Source organism: Sturnira hondurensis, unplaced genomic scaffold, assembly GCF_014824575.4.
Source record: "Sturnira hondurensis isolate 20B ecotype Veracruz unplaced genomic scaffold, ASM1482457v3 Scaffold0007378, whole genome shotgun sequence".
In the NCBI taxonomy this organism is placed as follows: Eukaryota; Metazoa; Chordata; class Mammalia; order Chiroptera; family Phyllostomidae; genus Sturnira; species Sturnira hondurensis.
The window spans coordinates 980,255-1,002,515 of record NW_028080009.1 but is presented as its reverse complement, the minus strand read 5'-3'; the positions used below and the strand labels follow the sequence as shown (position 1 = coordinate 1,002,515).

The 22,261-nt window shown below is 40.6% G+C and overlaps 1 protein-coding gene and 1 pseudogene across 2 annotated transcripts; both read left to right on the top strand.

The window, feature by feature from the left end:
- Positions 1–1,417: 1,417 nt before the first annotated feature.
- MRPL17 (mitochondrial ribosomal protein L17) lies at positions 1,418–4,465 on the top strand. 2 transcript variants are annotated; one of them, XM_037051606.1, is made up of 4 exons: positions 1,418–1,668; positions 1,958–2,026; positions 2,344–2,632; positions 3,397–4,465. In XM_037051606.1, exons 1-3 carry the CDS (start codon positions 1,495–1,497, stop codon positions 2,617–2,619), a joined length of 519 nt encoding a protein of 172 aa, XP_036907501.1. In that variant the 5' UTR covers positions 1,418–1,494; the 3' UTR covers positions 2,620–2,632; positions 3,397–4,465. The 2 variants fall into 2 exon arrangements, with proteins under 2 accessions (XP_036907501.1, XP_036907500.1); XM_037051605.1 differs by lacking the exon at positions 3,397–4,465 and having other exon boundaries at positions 1,419–1,668; positions 2,344–2,989.
- Positions 4,466–12,788: 8,323 nt separating this feature from the next.
- On the top strand, positions 12,789–14,864 carry LOC118990835 (phosphatidylinositol N-acetylglucosaminyltransferase subunit Y-like; annotated as a pseudogene).
- Positions 14,865–22,261: the final 7,397 nt, after the last annotated feature.

Sequence of the window (22,261 nt, the reverse complement as noted above, 5' to 3'; positions counted from 1 at the left end):
CAAAACACAATATTGTAATTTCTGGAATTTATTATGAAGTGTGATTTGTATAAATCTCTTCCAACATATCCATGTTTAAGATTTTTCCTAATTATTAGTGCTTCAAACAAAAGAAGCCTTTCAAAATTAAAATTAACAAGCAGTGTTCTCTGGTCAGCTATGAGTGAAGACAGAGTGACAAATTCTAAGTACGCTATCTATTGAACATGAATATGTGAAGATAAGTGCATTACTTCTCTAGTGCTTCTATAAAAACTGCCACAAACTGTGCAGCATAAAACAAATAAAATATATTTTCTCATAGCTCCAATGTGCTGGCTGACTCATACATTCTCTGAAGGACCTAGTGAAAAATCCATTCCATTCCTTTCTCTTAGGCTCCAGTGTTTGCCAGAAATCCTTTATCCTTGGTTTGCAACTGCCTCAGATCTCTGCCTTCCTGGTCACACAGGTTCTCCCAGTCTGTGTCCATCTTCACAAGGTTGTCTTCACTCGGTGTGTCCCTCTCTGTCTCTCCACCTCAGTTCTTTTTGTAAGGACATCAGTCATCTGGATAAGATGCTCACCCTAGTCCATTACCACCTCACTTTAACTAACTGCATCTGCAGTGACCATACTTCCAAATGAGGCCATACTCTGAGATACTGGAAGGGAGGCAGAGGAGCTTGGGAGTCGAGGGTTAGGACCTAACATACATTTCGCAGAATGTGATGGGAACTACATAGACTTCAACCCTTACCAAAGAGCAATTTTGAAATTATTAACGCAGACGTTAAAGTTCCAAAGCTGAAACTATCATGTTACTGTGTGCTTCTTTAATAAATGCGTAGGTATATTTCCTCCTTGTAAAAAATACATCGATGTAATTTAAAAATATTAACCTATTACTTTCACTTTGAGGGCTGTATTTTTAACTGGGATAATTAGATGTATTCACCGCAACGAGATTTTTCACCACCGGCCTCTCTTAACTGAATATAACTGCTATTCATTTCATTCCACCATTACGACTAAAAGTAATTTTGTCAAAAAAGACGCCCTCGGGATGTCGGGCGCTTGCTCACCACCGTCCACAGAGGGGCCAGGCAGCCAGTCTACTCGAGCGCGCCCCCTCCAGACGCCTTTCCCCTCAGGTACTCGCTTTCCCAGCAGGACCCGCGGCGGTTCTTCCGAACCCTCTACGAGCTACACGTGGGGCCCGAGGCCGCACAAGAGAACTCCGGCGGTCAGCTCATCCCTCACTAGGGGGCGTTTGTTCCCCAGCCGACAGGAGAGCGCACGGCGCCTGCGGTCGACCCGGCTCGCCTTTTCTGGAAGAGGTCAACACCCCTTCTCCGCCCATCCCCTGGTTGCCAACGAGGCAGGCTCTAATGCCCATGCGCAAACACGTCCACCACGCACAGAGCTACAGCGCATGCGTCATCTCAAATACGCTTCTCCGCACAGTTTACCCTTGAGTTTTCAGTTCCGGCTTTTTCCGGAGAGAAGAGAGAAATGCGCCTCTCGGTCGCTGCGGCTATCTCACATGGCCGCGTATTCCGCCGCCTGGGCCTTGGTCCCGAGTCCCGCATCCATCTGTTGCGGAACTTGCTTACGGGACTAGTGCGACACGAACGCATCGAGGCGTCATGGGCGCGTGTGGACGAGATGAGGGGATACGCTGAGAAGGTCAGAGGTTGGACGCTCTGGTCCGGCGGGTCTGGCCTGAGGGGGCGGGGCCTGGCTGATCTTGGGGAGAGAGTAAAAGCGCCCCGGTGAGTCCTACCCGAAGTCTGAATCCTCCCGTATCTTGAGTTGAGCCCACTCCACTGGCCCCTCAAGTGGAAGACCGGTTAGGGCTGCGTGCGAGGTTAGGGGTGGCCTGAATTTGAGGGAACCTTGGCTAGTGGAATTAGAGGAGTAAGATTGGTGCCGTGTTTCCTGCTCGGGTTGGATCAGTGCTGTTCTGTCCTCGCAGCTCATCGACTATGGGAAGCTGGGAGACACCAACGAACGAGCCATGCGCATGGCTGACTTCTGGCTCACAGTAAGTGCATCCTGCCTGCCACCAGATCTTATCCTTTGGTCCATGAGTGGGAGGGGCTGTCACAGAAAGGGGGACTGGGAAGAACTACGGTAAGGCACTCACGTACAGGCAAATTCTGTAAACCTAAATTAGAAATGTGTGCCTTTAAGTATATTGAATTCGATGAGAATCCGAACTTGCACATTTGAACTCTCTATTTAACTTCGACTCTACCACATTACATGGTAGGGGAGGTCATTCACCTTTGGGAATGCTAAAAGCTAAATGCTGCCGTGGTGCCTGACTCTGCTCTCTTCTGTATAACTCTACCTCTCTAGGAGAAAGACTTGATCCCAAAGCTGTTTCAAGTACTGGCCCCTCGGTACCAAGGTCAAAATGGGGGCTACACGAGAATGCTACAGATCCCTAATCGGAATAAGCAGGATCGGGCCAAGATGGCAGTGATCGAGTATAAAGGAAACTGCCTCCCACCCCTGCCCCTGCCTCGCAGAGACAGCAATCTTACACTTCTAAACCAGCTACTTCTGGGGCTGCGGCAGGACCAGGAAGCAAGTATCCACAGCTCCCACACATCTCAAAAACCAGGGATTTAACTGGAGCCAAAGGGTGTGTAGCCCTCATCATTGCCCATTATCATAGGTGTTTGGACTTCTTAATCTCTAAGAAGAACTAGAGCTATAGCTGTGAAATGGACAGTCTTAATGGAGCCCAGGACTTGCTGTGGAGCCAGATAACCCTCTCTCTGCACAATAGACAAAATTCCTTATATGAATATATGTAAACATTTCCCCTCCCCTTGAGCTTTCTGAGAATGAGAACTATATAAATGATCATTCTCCATGGGATAGTAAATTCATGGCATGTGTTTCTACCTCTTAACTCTGGGTTTTATTTGGTTAGCACAGTTTTGTTTTTCTTAATGTTGGTTTATATGGGGCATGTACACTAAAATTCCAAACTGGCCTCTAATGTGATTGAGTTATGACATCTTCCATAGAGGAGCCCCTGGGATTTCTTAGAGAAAAATTACCATATTTTGCCATGTATAATGCACTCCCATGTATAGTGTACACCCACATTTTTGGTCCAAACTTTCAGGAAAGAAAACTTGTTTTCATTTTTTAATTCAGTTACTTATTTATATTTAAAAACAAAACCAATTATTGAATTCCAGGGTGTTATTTTGCATATGGATATCATTGTTTTCTAGAGTTACACTTTTAATACAGAAGCATAAACTTAAATATTAAAAATATTTATATAGATGTGGAATTAGTACTACCCATGTATAATGTGGGTCCTTATTTTTTCCTAAAAAAATTTGGGCAAAATGTGCATTATACATGGCAAAATACGGTACTTCCTTACAGGGACTGGAGAATGAACATCTAGAAGTGAAACTTCTGTGGAATCTGGTACCCTAAGAACCTTCAAGGAACACTACCACCTCTCTTGCTAGGCAGGATCACATATTACCCTCATATGCTCCCCTCAGGCCCTGAATGGGCCTCAAAGGAGAAGACCTGAGGACTCAGATGTACTACTGTCCTGGCCAAAGGAGTACAAGCATTCAACCAAGGATATTGGATTCCAGGATAACCTCCTTCCTCTTGTGGTGGGAGGGGGGTAAAAGTGGAGAGTAGAGTGAAGAAGGATAGGTTTGAAGTGGGAGGAGGATTAGGAAATTAAACCTTCTGGGAATTTCCTGGAAATTTTTTATTGTTGTCAAATCTGGGCCTCTCTGGGAACTTAAAAAAGGGAAATCCGGCTTAAGAATGGCCAGGGCATGTGAGAAGTAGGAAGCTCCTTTGTATCCGTTAATTACTATGAAGCCAAACTTGGCCCAGGCAGGCTGCCTATCACTCAAGGCTCAGGGTGCTATTACCCAGGCCTAACCACTTGATAGCAGGGCCCAACAGCTCCCCTATCCCCAATACAGTTGGAAGAAGACATTTTAGGCTGGACCTTCAGAGTGTATTGGGCCTAAACCCATCCATTGTCTGAAATAACACGGGTAAAGGTAAAGAGGTCACTGTTCTAGCAGATAACTTTAGTGGCAGCTATTCTGGTGGTATTTAATGGCACCTTCTTCACTGACACTTAACCTACAACCAGTAAGGTTCCCCATCTCTCCCTGTGCTCCAGTTTGTCCACACATTCTTACCAGAAAACCTGACATTATTTGAGTGATATACTAAACACTCAAAGCATTTATTAATGAAACCTGTAACTCTGAATGCTTCTGCCCCAAAATTCAACCCTTTCCATCTTTTTGGCATGAACATTCACCTCAGCTAGATAATTCAGACCCATTTTTGACTCTTGGAGAAAGTACTTTTCTTCATCTTAAAACCGTATCTTTGTATTATTGGTAATAGGTGGATTATGGCTGACTCTAATCGTAGCTTTTCCTCTTAGCCCAGAAATATATCCCCCTTTGGAGCTTTCAGCAGTTTCATAAGTGTTTATTAAACATCTGCTAGTACGCATCGCCAGTTTAGGCACTAGGGACGGTGTTTATCAAGTGTTTGCCATATGTCAGGCTCTGGGCTAGATACTAGGGGTACAGAGAAAACTCTCCAAGAAGTTCACAATCTAATGGCCCACCACTGACACCACAGTGGCCTCAAAGGACAACTTCATCCCCTTTAACATTTTGGCCCAAGTAAGAGTACATAAACCCTAGAACATTTACCAAAGGCTCAGGGACAACACTGAGGAAATAATACAGGGTCCAGCAGAAGTAAGGCCTGCTTGAGTGTGGTTGGTAGAGGAGTAAGTAATACAGGTGTAGTAATTTATAGTTTTAATTTGAATATTTCACCTAAAGTCATGGTGTGCTTCAGTGTGATATTGTTACAGAATTAAATGCTTATGATTTTATAATAAAGGGGGTGTTATTTGTGCTGGTCCCTGTAGTATCAACTTTGCTGACCTAGCCTGCAAATAATAACTTTTCACCCCAATTGTTGGAATATGCCCTCAAGTCCATCTAGGCACCTCTTTAACAAATTTCAACCCCCCAAGAGAGATGCCCAGATGCATGGGAATTCTCTCCACTTTCAGAGGGTCTTGGGATCCAGTTTTTCACTGCAAGGTTGCTCCTACTTCAAAGAATAATGAATGTTAGCCTCAATAGATGAATGACACCATGTAAACCCACTGTTCCAAGAGAACGACTACAAAAGCCAGGGACTATTTTCTTGCACCCATTAACAGATTAACAAGTCATGTTTATTTCCACAATGTTTCTGAAATTTGCAGTCACATCTCTTCCTAGTCTGAAATCGATGGCATCTCTATCCTGGATTACTGTAACTTGCCTCCCTCCACACTGCAGCCAAAGCAATAGAACTCTGGTATCTTAATTCTAGGCTTGATAATCTGTGGCTTTTTTCCGGTAGGAAAGGAGTCAGGATTCCTTATGACTCCCTCAGTGACCAGGCATCCACCTACTGTTGCAGCTACTTCCCTTGCCTCTAACTTTATGTTCCAGAAGCATGGAAGTCCTCATTTTGACTGTTTCCCTATGTATAGCTCCCCTTACCACTTTTGGTTGATGCAGTCTCTACTACTCAGAAAACCCTCCTCCCATTTTTACCTACCTAACTTTTGCACAAACATGGCATCTCTTGGGTGGCTCTTCTGACCATCCACACACCTGAGTTCATTACTTCATGAACCTAGGTGCACTACAATGTTTAAATGATCCTCTGAATTCACTACATTGTATTAGTTTCCCAACAGTGGGCTGGTTTCCAAACATCCCTCCCAGATTACCAGTACTATAAAGCAGTCATAGTATTTCTGTCCCCTTGTTATTGATCCAGGGTGGAAAGGCCTAAACTAATTTCTGTTGAATCCTTAGTGTTTCTCAGAAAAAAAAGTTTTACCATGATCTACAGATAAACATTTTACCTCAGAACAATATTCACATATATAACTGAAAAGCATCACAAAATGTTTACCTTTACAAATATGCACACTAATATTTATACCCTTTTCTAGTTACTTTTTAAAAAATACTGGTCCTGCCCTGACTGGCATGGCTAAGTGGGTTGGGCGTCCTGCAAAGCAAAAGGTTGCTGGTTCAATTCCCTGGCAGGGCACATGCCTGGGTTGTGGACCAGGTCCTCTGTTGGGGACATTGTAAAGGCAACCTATTGATGTTTCTCCCACATGTCAGTGTTTCTCTCCCACTCTCCCTTTCTCTGTCTCTAAAAATAATTTTCTAAAGAAAAGGGCTCTTTAAAAATAAAAAATACTGGTCTCAATTTACTAAATTAATTTTGCAGCTCACTAGTGGATTTCAGCCTTTCCTGAAAAAACCCTGATCTCAACCAGCATCATAGTAACTCACTGTTGTCTTTGGGATAAAATCCAAGCTTGTATCATGACACAAAGGCTTTCTATGTCCCAGATACAGCTACCTCTCACCTGCCATTATCTGCCTCCACTCCATGGGAAGCTACTCGTTACTTTCTGAACACATACTTTTGTGCACGATACTGCCTTTACTGTAGTGCTTGGTGTTTTTTTAATTTACCTCCTACTTGTCATACCTCTGCTCAGAAGTGGCTTGAGGCCTCCAAATTCCACTTCACCCTCTAAATGGGGCTAGGTCCCTTCCAGTGTGCAGGTATCGTCCTCAGGGCTTAACACCTACCAAAGCTTTCATCATACCACATCATAAATACCAGTCTGCTTGACTGATTTCCTTCACTCAGCCACCTGAGCTCCTGAAGCTAGAAGCTGGAACTCATTCTTCTGGATAACTCTATTCCTGCCAAAGGAGCAGGTTCATAATGGTGCTCAATATAAATTTATTAAAGGAGGAGGAGTAAGCTACATGTTATCCATGACATATTCGGCACTCTGAGCTTTACAAAACAATAAACACAGTATTGTGTGCAGGGACAGTGCTAAGCTACACTACTGAGTATACCAAGGCTAAGGAAATGGGCTTCTTCCTCTCCAGGGACTTAAGTGCTCATAATGACTGTCAAAGATGTAAGCATGATTCTAATTCATTTCCCACACATTTCATATTCCTGTTCCCTGAAATCTTTCTCACCAATCTACAGATAGAAAATACCCATACATTTTCCAAGACTTAGCCAAAAGCTAAAGTGATGTGTCTTTTGTGAAGTATTCGCTGAATTCCCTAAACAAAGCTAGGCCCTTTTCCAGTGGTCCAATTTCACACTGTACACCCTTCACTAGATAGTGAACTCCTTGAGGTTAGGCAAAGTATCTACACTTCACTCTTGTGCCACCCAGTAGAGAACAGGGGACAAAATAGGCATCTAAAAATATTGACTGTATCAATGCATTGAACAAAGTACTTCAGCCTAGCCTGGTATGTAAAGCTCACTAACTCCTCCCTTCCCCAGTTTCCTCTTCATCTGAGAAAGAACTTCCTGCGATGCTGATTTCCCATTGTTCACTACTGAATGTCTGTACTCTTGAGGGCTTGCTTTCCTCTCCATGCCTTTAAACACATGGGCATATTGTAACTCGTGTCTCTGACTCCAATATACTTGAGATTCTCTAATAATAGAAATTATCTGTGTGCCTATATTTTGAGGAAAGGGGTTTAAACTTCTCTGGCATTTTACATTATGTTCCACAATATAAAAATCATTTTTTTCAGTTCTTAGTAGTTAAATATTGTACATTACATACACACATGCACTTCTGTCATAATTAATCCTCTAGGAAAATGAGCCTTGTTAACACTGTGGCTTCACATATACCTTGGCACACCGCCCTGTGGCCCAGCATGGGAAGCACAGCATTAGGCTTTACTCCTGTTCACTTCAAGGCAATGAAAAGAAAATACAAAGCCTGTACCTGGGAATGTCATGGAGTACTTAATGTCATTGCCCTGGCATAATTTCCAATTGTTTTCCCTTCAAATTGCCTCAGAAGCTTTCCTACAGTTATCTTTTTATACCAGAAGGATAAATGAAAGGTAAAGTAATTCAGTTTTGTATGTGCTAAGTTTGAGATGCCTGGGAGCATCTGGAGCTTGGGAAAGAGTTTTTTACTGGGAGAACAGGTTTGTCAGCAATTAAAGCTAAGGAAATGGATGGGGTGACTCCCAAGGAAAGGAGGCTGAGGTTAGACGTTAGACAGAATCTAGGAAGGAGACTGAGAAATTGCCTTCTAAGAGGAAAGAGAACCTGCAAAATTCATTACAGTATCCAGTGCAGTGTGTTCCTTGTGCACAGAAGGCCCTCAAAAAATAATCAAATATATTCACCAAGTATATTCCTTTTCCATTCAAGGCACTTTGCTAGGATAGAGAATACAGGGATGACTTTTCAAAGACCTAACAGGCCAATTGGAAAGACAGCATAAACCAATACAACACTGTAGACAGGTAGTGTGAGAGTGATACACACACGGCTGTCTGGAGTACTAAGAAAGGAGGTCAATGAACTTCAAAGGAGGTCAATGAATCTTGAAGAAAGTAGTTACTCACCAACATGGGAGAGAGAAGTCAGCTGTGAGGGTATCCCAGGCAGCAAGAGCTGCAAGTGTAAGAGCACTGAATTGTGAAGCAATATGTAGTGGTTGAGAAAGTCCAAGTAAGTTGGAACAGCCAGGATTTCGTATTTGAGGAAAAAGCAGAGGAAATGAAGCAGGAAAGCCAAGCAAGATCAGGTTACAAAGGGGCTGGTAAAACATGATAAAATGCTTGGATTTTATCCTGAAGATCAGGGGAAGCCACTGAAGGATTTTCAAATGGAGAGAAAAGGGATCAGATTTACATTTCAGAAAGATCGGTCTTGCATCAGACTGGAAGATGGGTTAGAGGGGGAAACTACAGGTAAAGATACCAAACAGGAGCCTAGTTTAGGAATTCAGGGAAAGTTGATTGAAGAGTAGGCCAGAGGCAGGGTAGGTAGAAGCTGACAGATCAGACAGCACTAGAGGAAACAGAATACATTGTTATACAGATGTGACAGAATAGAATAGATGTGGTTACATGAGGTAGATGAAGAAGTTGAATCAAGGATGACACCAGGTTTTTGCTTAGGTGAAGTAATTCCATTCATAGAGAATCACTCCATTAATAGAATAGCAGAGGAGAACCAGATCTGAAATTACTATGAGAAACTTTGTTGAAAACATACTATTCGTGGTAAAGACCTATCTTGTGAACAGAGGATATATGTAACAATTATGTGAGCTTAGAGGCTATATGTAAGCTAGCAATACAGATGTGAGAGTCACACACATACTTGGGAATAGAAGCAATTGGACTAGATAAGATTTCCAACAATAACAACAAAATACAGAGTATGAGAAAAATAAGGCCTAGGATAGAGCCAACATTCAAAGGCCAGACAGAGAGAAAGTCTTCCTAGGACAGGAAAAGAAGGACTACAACTAGAACATTGGTGTCTCAAAATCTAGGGGAGGAAAATGTCAAAAACATCTATTTGTGTCTCTCTCCCTCAGCAGGTTGTGAATTCTTAGGAGCAGACACTAGATAATTTTTGTATTGTCAGAACCTAATACTGGCCAGGCTCCAGAGCAGTGGTTTAATGAGTATCTTTGGCCACTGGACTTGGGCATTATTAGGGTGTTCACTGTTGACCTCTGACAGAGCAGTGTCTTGAGAGGGTCAAACGACCGTAAGACAATTCAAGAAGTTAGGTGACAATGAAAAGAGAAGACAGGCCAGAGATATGCAGCACCCTGAGAGGAACACATTTATGTTTGTGCCTTCCCTCCAACCAAATTCATATGTTGAAATCCTATGCCCGATGTGATGGTATTAGGAGATGGGGCCTTTGGGTAGAGTTCTCATGAACAGAATTAGTGTTCTGATAAAAGAGATCCCATACAACGCTTGCCCCATCCAATAATTGGGGACACTATGAGAAGACACCTTCTATGAACAAGAACTATGGCCCTCACCAGAACCCTGCTGGCACCTTAATCTTGGACTTCTCAGCCTCCAGAATCATAAGAAATATACTTTTGTCATTTCTAAGCTATCTATTCTGTGGTCTATTATTATAGCAGCATCAAGACACTATGACAATTTCGTAGTATTTCTGCCAGTCCTTAGTCACACAGACAGACACTACAGGTTGAAAGAAAAGTCCAAAATCATAGGTTGAAGGCAAAGGGTGGAGAGAGGAGAGCTTTCTCATTCCCTGTTGGGGCTTCCATGTCTCCTCCACCTCTAAGTAAACCCTTCTCTTTTGGAAATTGACATTAGTTTTACCACCATCTCCTGATGTTCTTAGCTTTAGCTACTAAGGCCTAGACCCCTGCTGGCCCAACCCACAGGAAGTAAGTTGGCAAGTTTGCAGTTCAAGGCCATACACCTTTGAGGGGAAAACAGCCCTGAGCTAGTCAAAAAATGAATCATTAAGTTCAATGAGAGACCTAAAAGGATGAGCTAAAATACCATTCATTCAAAGTACAACTGAGAAGTCAATGTGGGGCTACAGAGATTAGAAGCAAGTACAGAAAAGCCAAAGTCCTCTCTACAGGAGTCTTACAGCTGAGAACCAGCTGCCCCCCTTTTTATAACATGCTGGGTGATTCATACTGAGCTAATTGGGGGTGGAGGTGAGGAAAGACAGCTTCTGGCTACATATTTAGTGAAGTCTTAGAACCAGAGTCTTGTTCATCCCAAGACCTGCTACCATCCCATTCATGTGCTTACCCTATCCAAGTGCCCCATTCAAGACTCTGGTCCCATAGTTCCTCATTTTTCTCTCCTCCTGAAACCCATCCATTTAGCCCCCTCTGTTTACCAGGTCTTTAACCCTTTCCTGAGCAGATTTGCTTTACCCATGAAATTTTATCCTCCAGAATTTCACCTGTAAACCCACTTTCTTGCCTCTGGCTCTCTCATTCCCTTGTACACATATCAGACTTTCAAACTCATAACTCCAGTCTTTTGAACTCTCTTTTCTTTCTGTGTGTATCAGGTCTTTCTTCCTTTCAACCTATGATCCAACATTTCATCCATTCTCATGGCAGCCCCTATTCAACCCCATGTCTTTCTCTCCCACCCACTCTCAAGTCATCAGATTTCCCTATTCCTGTGTCCTCATCAATGAGAGGGCACCTGTGAACAAATATATATATCACAAAACCAATAGAATTAAAAACAGCAGAGCTGGGCCCTGAGCAAAACTCAGTAAGCCTGGATTGCTCAAGCCTGTCATCTCTTCGACCCCAGCTAACTTTCTCCACTTTCCTTAAACTCTTCAGATCTTCACCTCTTACTATCAGCACACTCCCCCACCCCCCACAAAAAGTGTATACTCTGTAGGCATAGTCTTCTCCATTTTCTACCCTCTTGACCCTTATCTGCATCCAGAAATTAGGCAATTAGTTGAATATCTATTTACTGAAAACACTACATCCAATGATCAAGTTATGTAAAGGTCAACTCAACAAGTTTTCCAAATTTATCACCTTTGAAAACATTTGCTTTTGAACACCCAAATCCAATTTGTTAAAATTATCAATTTATCAAAAATTTGTTTCTATCAATATTATCTATGAAATTCATAGTAATTGTGTTACATGAAAAGATTAATACTTTTGTGGATTCTCATCTTTTTTAAGGCTTCAATTAGTTTCAGTTTGATGTATTTCAATAAAACTCTGTTGAATGTCACTTTTGTATGTGATATTTATTTCAGAATACAGATGCCTATGACAAATTGATTATTTTCACTTAATCTAGCTGATAAATAGGTCTATGAATTAAAAACAGCACTTTCTAACTCATTCTATGAGGCCAGACTTAACTCTGATACTAAAGCCAGAGAAAATTAACAAGGAAAGAAAAATATAGATCACTATTCCTAATGCAAAATTACTCAGCAAAATACTTGCAAACTCTGCCCAACAACATAGAAAAGGAATCATATACTGTGACCAAGTGGATACATTTATCCTAGGAATACATCTTCGCTTACCATTCAAAAATCAAATTTACACAATAATACACCATAGCATATCAATAGACTAGAAAGCAAAAGCACATGATTATCTCAGTAGACACACTAAAGTAATCTGACACCTTTTGCTCATAAAAACAATCAATAAACTAGGAATAAAGGGAATTTCTCAACATAATAAAGGGCATGTATAATAAAGCTCACAGCCAGCATCATACTTAATATTAAAAGATTGTATGCTTTCTCTCTAAAATCAGGAACAGGACCAGAATGTCTGTTCTTGCTACTTCATTCCACATTGTATTGGAGGTTCCACCAGGGCACTTAGACAAGAAAAAGAAAGGATGGCTGTATTTGAAAGGAAGAACCAGGCCCTGGCTGGTGTAGCTCAGTGGATTGAGCGTGGGCCTGCGAATCAGAGGATCGAGGTTCAGTTCCCAGTCAGGGCACATGCCCGGGTTGCAGTCCAGTTCCTGGTTCCTGGCAGGGGACGCATGAGAGGCAACCATACATTGATGTTTCTCTCCCTCTCTCCTTCCCTTCCCCTCTAAAGATAAATAAATAAAATCTTAAAAAAAAAAAAAGGAAGAAGTAGCCCTGGCTGGTATAGATAGCTCACTGGATTGAGCACGAGCCTGTGAACCAAAGTATTGCCGGTTCAATTCCCAGTCAGGGCCAATACCTGGGTTGCAGGCCATGTCCCCAGCAGAGGGTGTTCAAGAGGCAACCATACACTGATGTTTCTCTCTCTTTCTGTCTAAAAAATAAAACCTTTAAAATAAAAGGAAGAAGTAAAACTGTCTATTTGTAGATGACATGCTCTTGTGTATAGAAAATCCTAAGGAATCCACCAGGAAAAGAAAAAAAGCTATTAGAACTAACAAATTAATTCATCAAGGTTATAAGATAAAAGATCAATTTCCCAAAATTAATTTTATACAAAAAACAACTATTTACACACAGCAGGGAACAATCCAAAAAAGAAGTAACAAAAATCTATTTACAGTAATAGCAACAAGGATGAAATGCTGAGCAATAAATGTAACAAAAAATACAAAATTTAGGAGGGGGGTTGCCTGGCTGCCAGGCTGGAGGTGCTCTGGTGAGCTCGAGCAGCTTGGCTTGGTGGAGGGCAGTGAGGGGCAGTCACAGGCCGCCCGATCATGCTGAGTGCAGCATGCAGTGGGAACCCCTCAGAGCTGCATAGGCCGCACACACTACCAGCCACGGTAGCCCACAGGTGCCTGCACGTGGCGGGTGTTGGGGCAAGTCAGCTGACAAGAGCTAGAAGGTCAGGGAATTGTCCCATGTCGCATACCTAGAGCTGCTAGAGTTCTTTGAGTGCCCGCTCTCCAAGAAACCACTCAGACTGACAAATCAATCGATTAAATAATGTTGTGGGAGGCTTGGTGCTTCTTGCAGATGCAGTAAAGAATTACAGATCAGCAAGCCTGTTAGGTAGTAAGTAAAGCTTATTAGTGATACCTTCTCATGGAAGAGAACGGTCTAGCTGAGGTGGGTGAGAAAGCATAGGCACTAAGTCTCTTGGTCCGGAGAACTTATATAATTTGTGGGGTGGGGTAAGAGAATTACACTTGGATTTGGTGGGAGAAAGTGGAACATTATCTTCCAAGGGAGGGCATGACCACCTAAGCATAAGCATGGGTGGAGTTCTGTTAACTCAGATTTTTATCTCACTCCAGACTGCTTCTTGTTATCCTGTTAAAAACAGATACAGGCTGATAACCAAAGTCATTTATGAGCTTTTTCTGCAAGTATTCTGCAAGGGATCTCTGGATCCTTTTCCACCCCTCCTCCTTCTCCTAAACGTCTACCTAACAATGCGAGTTGAGAACAGCCTATCTAATTATTGATGTAATTCCTAATATGATACCCCAGGAATCTAGGATGACACAACAAAATATAAAGGAAGAAAATATGGAGCAGCACTAAACCATAATTAACAACAACAAACACAACTAAATTTTTTTAAGACCATCTACATTGTTAAAAGTCAGGATGTCAGGTAATAAGTGGGGGAGAAGGATGTTTCTGTCCCTTCCTACCTTAACTGTCCTTATTCCATTGGTCTTTTTAGCAGGACTGTTCTACTCAGCGTCTGTGGGAGAAAATTTACCACAGGGCTGCACTAGGACAGCCAGGCTGTGCTTTTACAGTCTGCTGTAGCCCATTACCATAACAGTATATGTGTTGTTCCACCTTTGGACTTGGGTGGGTATTAAATCCTTCAGGCAGAGTTAATGCAACCAGAGCCAGGATAGTGTATATATAATGATTGACTGCATGAAAATACTGGAAAACTAATTGGGGAACTCAAGAGTTAAAGATTTTAGTTTCAGTCACAGTTGATAGGCTAAGTGATTAATGCATGCAGAAAGCTGTTATCCTGGGAACTGACATTTATGACCAATGATTCCAGGAATTCACAAGCAATTCAACCTTTGTGCCGCAGGAGGTCTGTGAGGAATGGAGATGGTATTTGAGCCATTGTGTTCCAGGGAGGGAATGCCTAGTGATGCAGATAAACAGATATCACCAGCAAGACTACAACTTACCCAAATAAACTTTTTCCCAAACCCCTTACCTACCTTTTCTTCTCCTTATAAAAAGGTTGGCTTAAGATGAGATGTTAAGACAGTTTTTTAGGGTACATACCTGCCATCTTCTTAGATCACCAGCATTTAAATAAAACACCTATAAAGATTCAATCCTTGTCTCTATTTATTGGTTCTGGTAGTGACAGGCAGCACAAATGCCATCTTTTCCAGTTTCACCACTTAATTCTCAGGAAAAAAATGTGTAACCTTGCTTCTGTCAGAGGCTTAGGACTATGGGAGACTTAAACTGCAAAAGCTCCTTTTATTGTACTTTGATTTCGCCCTTGTCTTTTTTTTTTTTTTGAAGGTTCTGATTTATAACTACTGTATCAGGAGAAATATTTCAACAGAGTGTCTTGTAAGAAATAAACAACCTCAACCATCATCTCATGATTTTATTTCTTATCCCTTTTACCTACAAGTTACAATTTGAAATTTCATGTTTCTTTTATATTCAAAGTCCTTGGTAAAGTCACATATATAACTGAAATAATTCCAAACGAGCTATGTTGGAGTATGTGTAGAGAAATACATTTGAACTAGTGTGACATAAAACTGTGATAAAATGGAAATGTCACAGACTCAGAAAAAAGGTATAAGATTTATGTACTAAAAACTACTCAACATTATTAAGAGAAATTTTTAAATGCCTAAATAAATGTAAAGATTTCGCATGTCATGGATTAATAGACTACTGTTAAGATGAAAATGCCCCCCAAACTGATTTACAAATTCAACATGATCCCTATCAAAATCTTGGCTGCTTTCTTTTTCTCAGAAATTACCAAACCATACCAAAATACATATGGAAATTTCAGGAACCAAGAATTACCAAAATAATGTTGAAAAAGAAGAACAAAGTTGGAAAACTCATACTTTTCCAATTTTAAATCTTCTACAAAGTGATCAAGACTGTGTGGTATTGGAATACAGTTATATATAGAGAGAGAACCATGGGAAATAATTAAGAGTTCAAAAATAAACCCTTACATTTATGATCAATTGATTTTTTGACAAGGATGGCAAGAAAATTAAATGAGGAAAGTCTTTTCAACAAATGATGCTAGGACTAGATATCCACATGTAAACGAAGAGGGTTAGACCCCTACCTCATACCACATACAAGAATTAACTCAAATGTATCACAAATCTAAACGTAAGAGCTAAAACTATAAAACTCTTATAAGAAAACATAGCAGTAAATCTTGACCTTGAATTAGACAATGGTTTCTTACATAGGATGTCAAAAGCACAAGCAACAAAAATTTGATAGACTCCATAAAAATAAAAACCTATCATTATTCAAAGTACATCATCAAGAAAGTTAAAAGACAATCCACATAATGGGAGAAACTACAGGGTCTGGCACAAATAATGGTCTTTTTTATTACAAAATCATAAACATGTAATCTTGTAACATAACAATATTACACTCAAGCACACTACACAACACTTTAGGTGAAATGTTCAAGTTAAAACTATAAATTGCTACACCCATATTATTACCCTACCAACCACACTCAAGCAGATGTTACCTCTGCCAGACCCTGTATTTGCAAATCACATATTTCATAAGGAACTTGTACCCAGAATATATAACTAATCTTTACTATTGAACAACAAAAAGACAAATAACCCAATTTTAAAATGTGGTAAATATTCATAAAATCATCTCCCCAAAGAAGATGTATAGCTGGTTTCTGTCTTGACAAGAACTAGGAGGCCTACATGGTTATCAATGTGAAGATCCAAGAAAATTTCCTTATGCTTCCAGCAGATGGACAGAAAGAGTAACCATTTTTAACATGTCCAGACCTGTCTGTTCTCCATAGCAAGGCATGCCTTCAAGGGAAACTCTTATACCAGATCCTAGCCATCTTAGGTTTTACCCAAATCTAAGTGACATGGAGAAAAAGAAATACACACCTTTCTAGCCTTTCTGTCCACAGGCTAAGGTGGATAGTGGGGAAGAGAAACTCAGAAGCACTTGTGAACAACACAGGCCAAGGACACAAGCTCATGAAAAGACTGGGACTGAATCATAGGATCACAGACTGCTTAGCCTCCCCCATACCTTGCCATCACATCAGTAGGTCTCCTGTACATAAACAGGAATTATTGCTAATATAAGTGCAAGTCTCAGATCCCATTAAAGAAGGAGTCTCTCTAAAGAAACCTAAAGACAACAGGGAAATCAAAAACAAGGACACTAGAGGAAGACTAAAACTAGAGGAAGTTTTAGTCTCTGATCCACAGCTGCAGCAAAGAATAAACACAGCCTAACTCCTAGCCAGATGAAAATAAAACCTCACATTAAAAGCCTATCTATCTCAGTTCCTTTTGTCAAATACATAATGTCCAGTTTCAACAAAAAATTACAAGGCATACTAAAAAGCAAAAAAATACAGCTTGAAAAAACAAAGCAAGCATCAGAACCAGACTCAGGTATGGCACAGATTTTGGAATTATCAGACTGCAAAGTTAAAATAACTATGATTATATGCTGAGGACTCTAACAGAAAAAGTGGTAGTGTGCAAGAACAGATTGGTGATGCAAGCAGAAAGAAGAAAGCTGAGAATCAGAAGGAAGTACTAGAAATGTAAAACATTGTAAGAGAAATAAACAATGTCTTTGACAGGACTAATCACTAGATGGTCATGAACGAAGGAAGAATCAGTGAGCCTGCAGATTTGTCAATGAAAACTTCCCAAACTGAAATAAAGAGAAAAAAAATAAAGAGAAAAAAGAATTGCCAAGAACTGTGGGACAATAAAAAAAATACATGTAATGGGAATACCAGAAAAGAAGAAAAAGAGAAAGAAACAGAGGAAATGTTTAAAATAATAATGGCTAAGAATTTTATGAAATTAATGTCAGACGACGGACCATAGATACAGAGAGCCCAAAGAACACCAACCAGGTTAAACACTAAGAAAAAAAATATGTAGCTACATATAGAAAACTGAAGAATATCTAAGCTTCAAAAAATATTGAAGCCACAGAAAATCAGAGACAAAGAGAAAATCTTGAAAGAAGGCAGAGAAGATATACAAATGGCCAACAGTATATGAAAAGAAACCTAATATCATGAGTCATTAAAAACATGCAAATCTAAATCAAATGATCCTACTTCACAGCCAAGGATGATTATAATAAAAAAATGAAAAGGCTTCCAGTCAAGACTTCAACATAGGTAAACATGGTACTCAAAACCTCTCACAACCACATCAAAATAACAACTAAACTACAGAACAACCATCACTCAGAATAACCTGGAATCTAGCTGAACAGTAGCTTCTTCTTTATATCCTTAGTTATAAAGATATAAAGAAGTTCTAAAGGTATAAAGAAGAAACTATACTGAGACTGGTAGGAGGGGCAAAAACATGGAAGCGGCTAGTCCCACACTCACATATGGGGTTAAAAATCAAGAGGAATATTTCGCTGTGGAGGTTGGCCCTGAGAAGCCAGGAATTCCAGCCCCATATAGTACCTCCAGCCCAAATTTTCAGTGCCAGGAAAAGTCCCTATAACCTCTGCCTGTAAAAACCAACAAAGAATGCGGCTACGTGAGATGCAGGGCTCCTGGAGTTCCTCTGAAAGAACCCTCGCACTGAAACCTCCTCAGGCTCATCTGCTCTGAGCTCCAGCATTGGTGCAGCAGCTCAAAAGGCACCAGGGACATATGGGGAGGAACTGAATCATCTGGCTTCAGAGCAAGGGCTGGAGGAACAGCTTTTTCCCAGGCAGAGGAGCTGGTAGAGGCCATTGTTCCTTTGCAGAGCCCTCCCTGCAACAAGCCAACAAGCAGGTGCCATATCTGAGTACCCATCAGCCTGGCCATCACTGTTCACCCCACACTGGTGATTCCCCAGGACTCCTACACCCACCCAACTTGTGAGCTCACCCAAGCTGTTTCCAGTGGCTTCTCCATACAAACTACCTCTCATGCCTCATGGTTCAGATTTTCCTAAAATCTCTCAAACCAGCAGCCGACCAGCAGCCGACCTCTGTGTACCTCTTGCTAAGAGGTCCTAGGCCTGGCACAAGCAGCAGCCAGCCTCGGTTTACAGCTTGGCCTCTTCCAGGTACCTCCAAACCCAGCAGAAGTAGCAGCCATGTAGCAAATTGCATCCTAGCTTAACCAGATGTTCCCAGGGAGGGCATAGGCAGTGGCTGACCTTGGCCGGCACCTTCCATTGGGCCCCAAAGCCTGAACACTGGGTGAACAGCTTCAGACCATGCCCCATTACAACTTAACCATTTCCACAAGAAACACGGTCAAGGAATGAACTTGGTGGACACCAAAGCCCCACTGAAGGGAGTCCTGCTCCATGGGTTCAGCCCCTGCACTGAAACTTCTCCACTGTAGTCGCTGCTGGTCCTTGCAGACCATCATCCTTGCAGACAATAGACCTGGGAGTTCAATACCTCCCAGTGATGTGCCAACAGCAATCAAGTTTCAGTTACAATGGGAAGGAGCACATGGACCACATGCTGGGTGCAGCTGGAGTACCTGGCTCAGTGCCTAGGGAGACCATGCTCCTGGACCCTACAGGACACCTACTACAAAAGGCCACTCCACCACCATAGGGAAACACAGAAGCTCTATCTAATACATCTAATACATCCCTCTGGAACAACTTCAAGTGTACCAACATTCACATCATGGGGGTGCTGGAAGGAAAAGAGAGAGAACAAGGTATTTAAAACCTATTTCAAAGAGCAACAACAACAACAAAAAACTTCCCTAACCTGGAGAAGGAAATAGACATACAAGTCCAAGAAGCACAGAAAGTACCAAACAAGATGAACCCAAAAAGACCCACACAAAGATACATCATAATTAAAATGCAAAAGGTTAAAGAGGAAGAGAATCTTAGAAGTAGCAAGAGAAAAGCAGTTACTTGCCTAAAAGAGAGCTACCATAGGCTTTCAGCTGATCTCTCAGCAGAAGCTTTGCAGGCCAGAGGGACTGGCAAGAAATATTCAGAGTGATGAAAAGCAAGAAGCTACAACCAAAAGTACTATAGCCAGCAAAGCTATGATATAAAATCGAAAGACAGATAAAGTGCTTCCCAGGCAATAAAAGCTAAAGAAGTTCATCACCACCAAACCAATATTACTAGAAATGTTAAAGAGCCTTTTTTAAGAAGAAGAAAAAAACCCCGAAATATAAATAGTAAAATGGCAATAAATACATATCTATCAACAATTACTTTAAATGCAAATGCATTAAATGATCCAATCAAAAGACACAGAGTGACTGAACAGACTTCAAAACTAGACCGTTAACTATGCTGTCTACAGAGACCCTCTTCAGATCAAAAAACACACATAGACTGAAAGAAAAGAGATAGGAAAAGATAGTCATGAAAATGAAAACAAACAAATAGAAGGCTGGGGTAGCAAAACTTATATCAGACAAAACAGACTTTAGAACAAAGACTATAACAAGAGACAAAAGTTCCCAGCAACTCTGCTTCTGAGTTTGTATCCAAAGACACCCAAAACACTAAGTCAAAAAGACATATACAGCCATATGTTTATTACAGCATTATTTACAAAATCCAAGACATGGAAGCAACCTAAGTGTCCTTCAATAGATGACTGGATAAAAAAGATGTGCATAAATACAATGGAATATGACTCAGCCACAAAGAAGGATGAAATCTTGTCATCTGCAACAACATGGATGGACCTAGAGGGTATTATGCTAAGTGAAATAAGTCAGACAGAGACAAATGCTAAATGATTTTACTTATATGAGGAATCTCGAAAACAAAATAAACAAACAAGTAGAACATACACAGACCCACCAATGCAGAGAATATTTTGACAGTTGCTGGTGGGTGGAGTGGGGGGTTAAAAAGTAAAGAGATTTAGAAATATGAAGTGGTTGTTACAGAATAGTCACATAAATGTAAAATACAGCATAAGGAATACAGTAAAAAACATGGTAATAACTATACATAATGTCTGATGGGTACTAGATTTATCAGGGTGATCACTTCATAAGTTATATAAATGTCTAATCATGGGGGCTGTACACCTGAAACTAATTTCATATTGTACTTAAACTGTTAATTTAAACATTAAAAATAAACAAATAAGTGAATAATTACAAATGTTGGTGAGTACATGGGGGAAATTAGACCCTTTATGCTCCTAGTGGAAATATAAAATGGTGCAGCTAATGTAGAAAAAAAAAGGAATGCCTACCTTTTGCAACAGCATGGATGGAACTGGAGACTATTATGCTAAGTGAAATAAGCCAGTTAGTGAAAGACAAATACCATATGATCTCACTTATAAGAGGGTTCTAATGGAAAAAATAAACTAAGGAGCAAAATAGAACCAGAGGCATAGAATCATGGAGTAGACTGACAACAGTAAAAGGGGAAGAGGGAGGTTGGGGCTGTTTGAAAGCATGTGAAGGGATTAGTCAAAGAACATGTATGAAGGACCCATGGGCATGGACAAAGATGTGGAAGTTGACTACGGAAGTGAGGGGTGGGCTGGGTGGAAGGTGTTGAAGGAGGAAAACTTGGGGAAAAAGGGGGAAAACAGCATAAACAACAATAAAAATATATACACATATAAAAAAGAAAAGTTTGGCAGCATCTCCTCAAAGATTTCCTCAAAAAGTTAAATACAGAGTTACAATATGTACCTTGCTGGCAATTCCACTCCTAGGTATATACCCAAGAGAATGGAAAACATATGCCCACACAGAAACTTATATGCAAATATTCACAGCAGCTTATATTCATAATGGCCAAAAAATGATTTTAAAAAATTCAAATGTCTATCCAATGAATGAATAAACAAAACACAATACAGCCATATGATGGAATATTGTTCACCATTAAAAAGGAATAAGGTACTAATATATGTTATAACATAGATGAACCTCAAAAACATGCTAAGTGAAAAAAGCCAGACACAAAACATATATTGTATGATTCTATTTACATGAAATACCCAAAATAGGCAAATCCATGAAGACAATAGATTACTGGTTGCCAGAAGCTGAAAGAAGGAGGGCATTGGGAGTAACTGCTCCTGGGTATGAAGTTTATGAGCAAAGAAGATATTCTGAAATTTCACTGTAAAAATGGATATACAACTTTGTGAATGTACTAAAAACCACTATAAATTTGATGCAGTCCCATTTGTTCACTTCCCTTGCCCTAAGAGTTATATCGGCAAAGACATTGCAATGCTAGATGTCTGAGATTATACTGCCTATGTTTTGTTCTAGGATTTTTATGGTTTCATGACTTACACTTAAGTTTTTTATCAATTTTATGTTTATTCTTGTGAATGGGGTAAGCTGGTGGTCTAGTTTCATTTTTTTTATGCACTAGTCCAATTTCCCCAGCACCATTTACTGAAGAGATTGTTTTTACTCCATTGTATGCTTTTGCCTCCTTTATCAAATATTAATTAACCATAAAAGTGAAGGTTTATTTCTGGGCTTCCTATTCTATTCCATTGATCTATATGACTGTTTTTATGTCAGTACCAGGCTGTTTTGATTATAATGGCTTTGTAGTATAGTTTGATATCCACTATTGTGATGCTTCCAACTTTTTTCTTCTTTCCCAGCATTGCTGAGGCCATTCAGGGTCTTTTTGTTGTTGTTGTTCCATATAATTTTTGGAATTTT

What these genes read in the sequence shown, in the direction of transcription:
- MRPL17 (XM_037051606.1), top strand. Translation starts at nt 1,495, where the DNA reads ATGCGCCTCTCGGTCGCTGCGGCTATCTCACATGGCCGCGTATTCCGC. An exon ending in TGAGGGGATACGCTGAGAAG is followed by an intron (nt 1,669 to 1,957) that starts GTCAGAGGTTGG and finishes CTGTCCTCGCAG; the next exon opens with CTCATCGACTATGGGAAGCT. An exon ending in TGGCTGACTTCTGGCTCACA is followed by an intron (nt 2,027 to 2,343) that starts GTAAGTGCATCC and finishes CTACCTCTCTAG; the next exon opens with GAGAAAGACTTGATCCCAAA.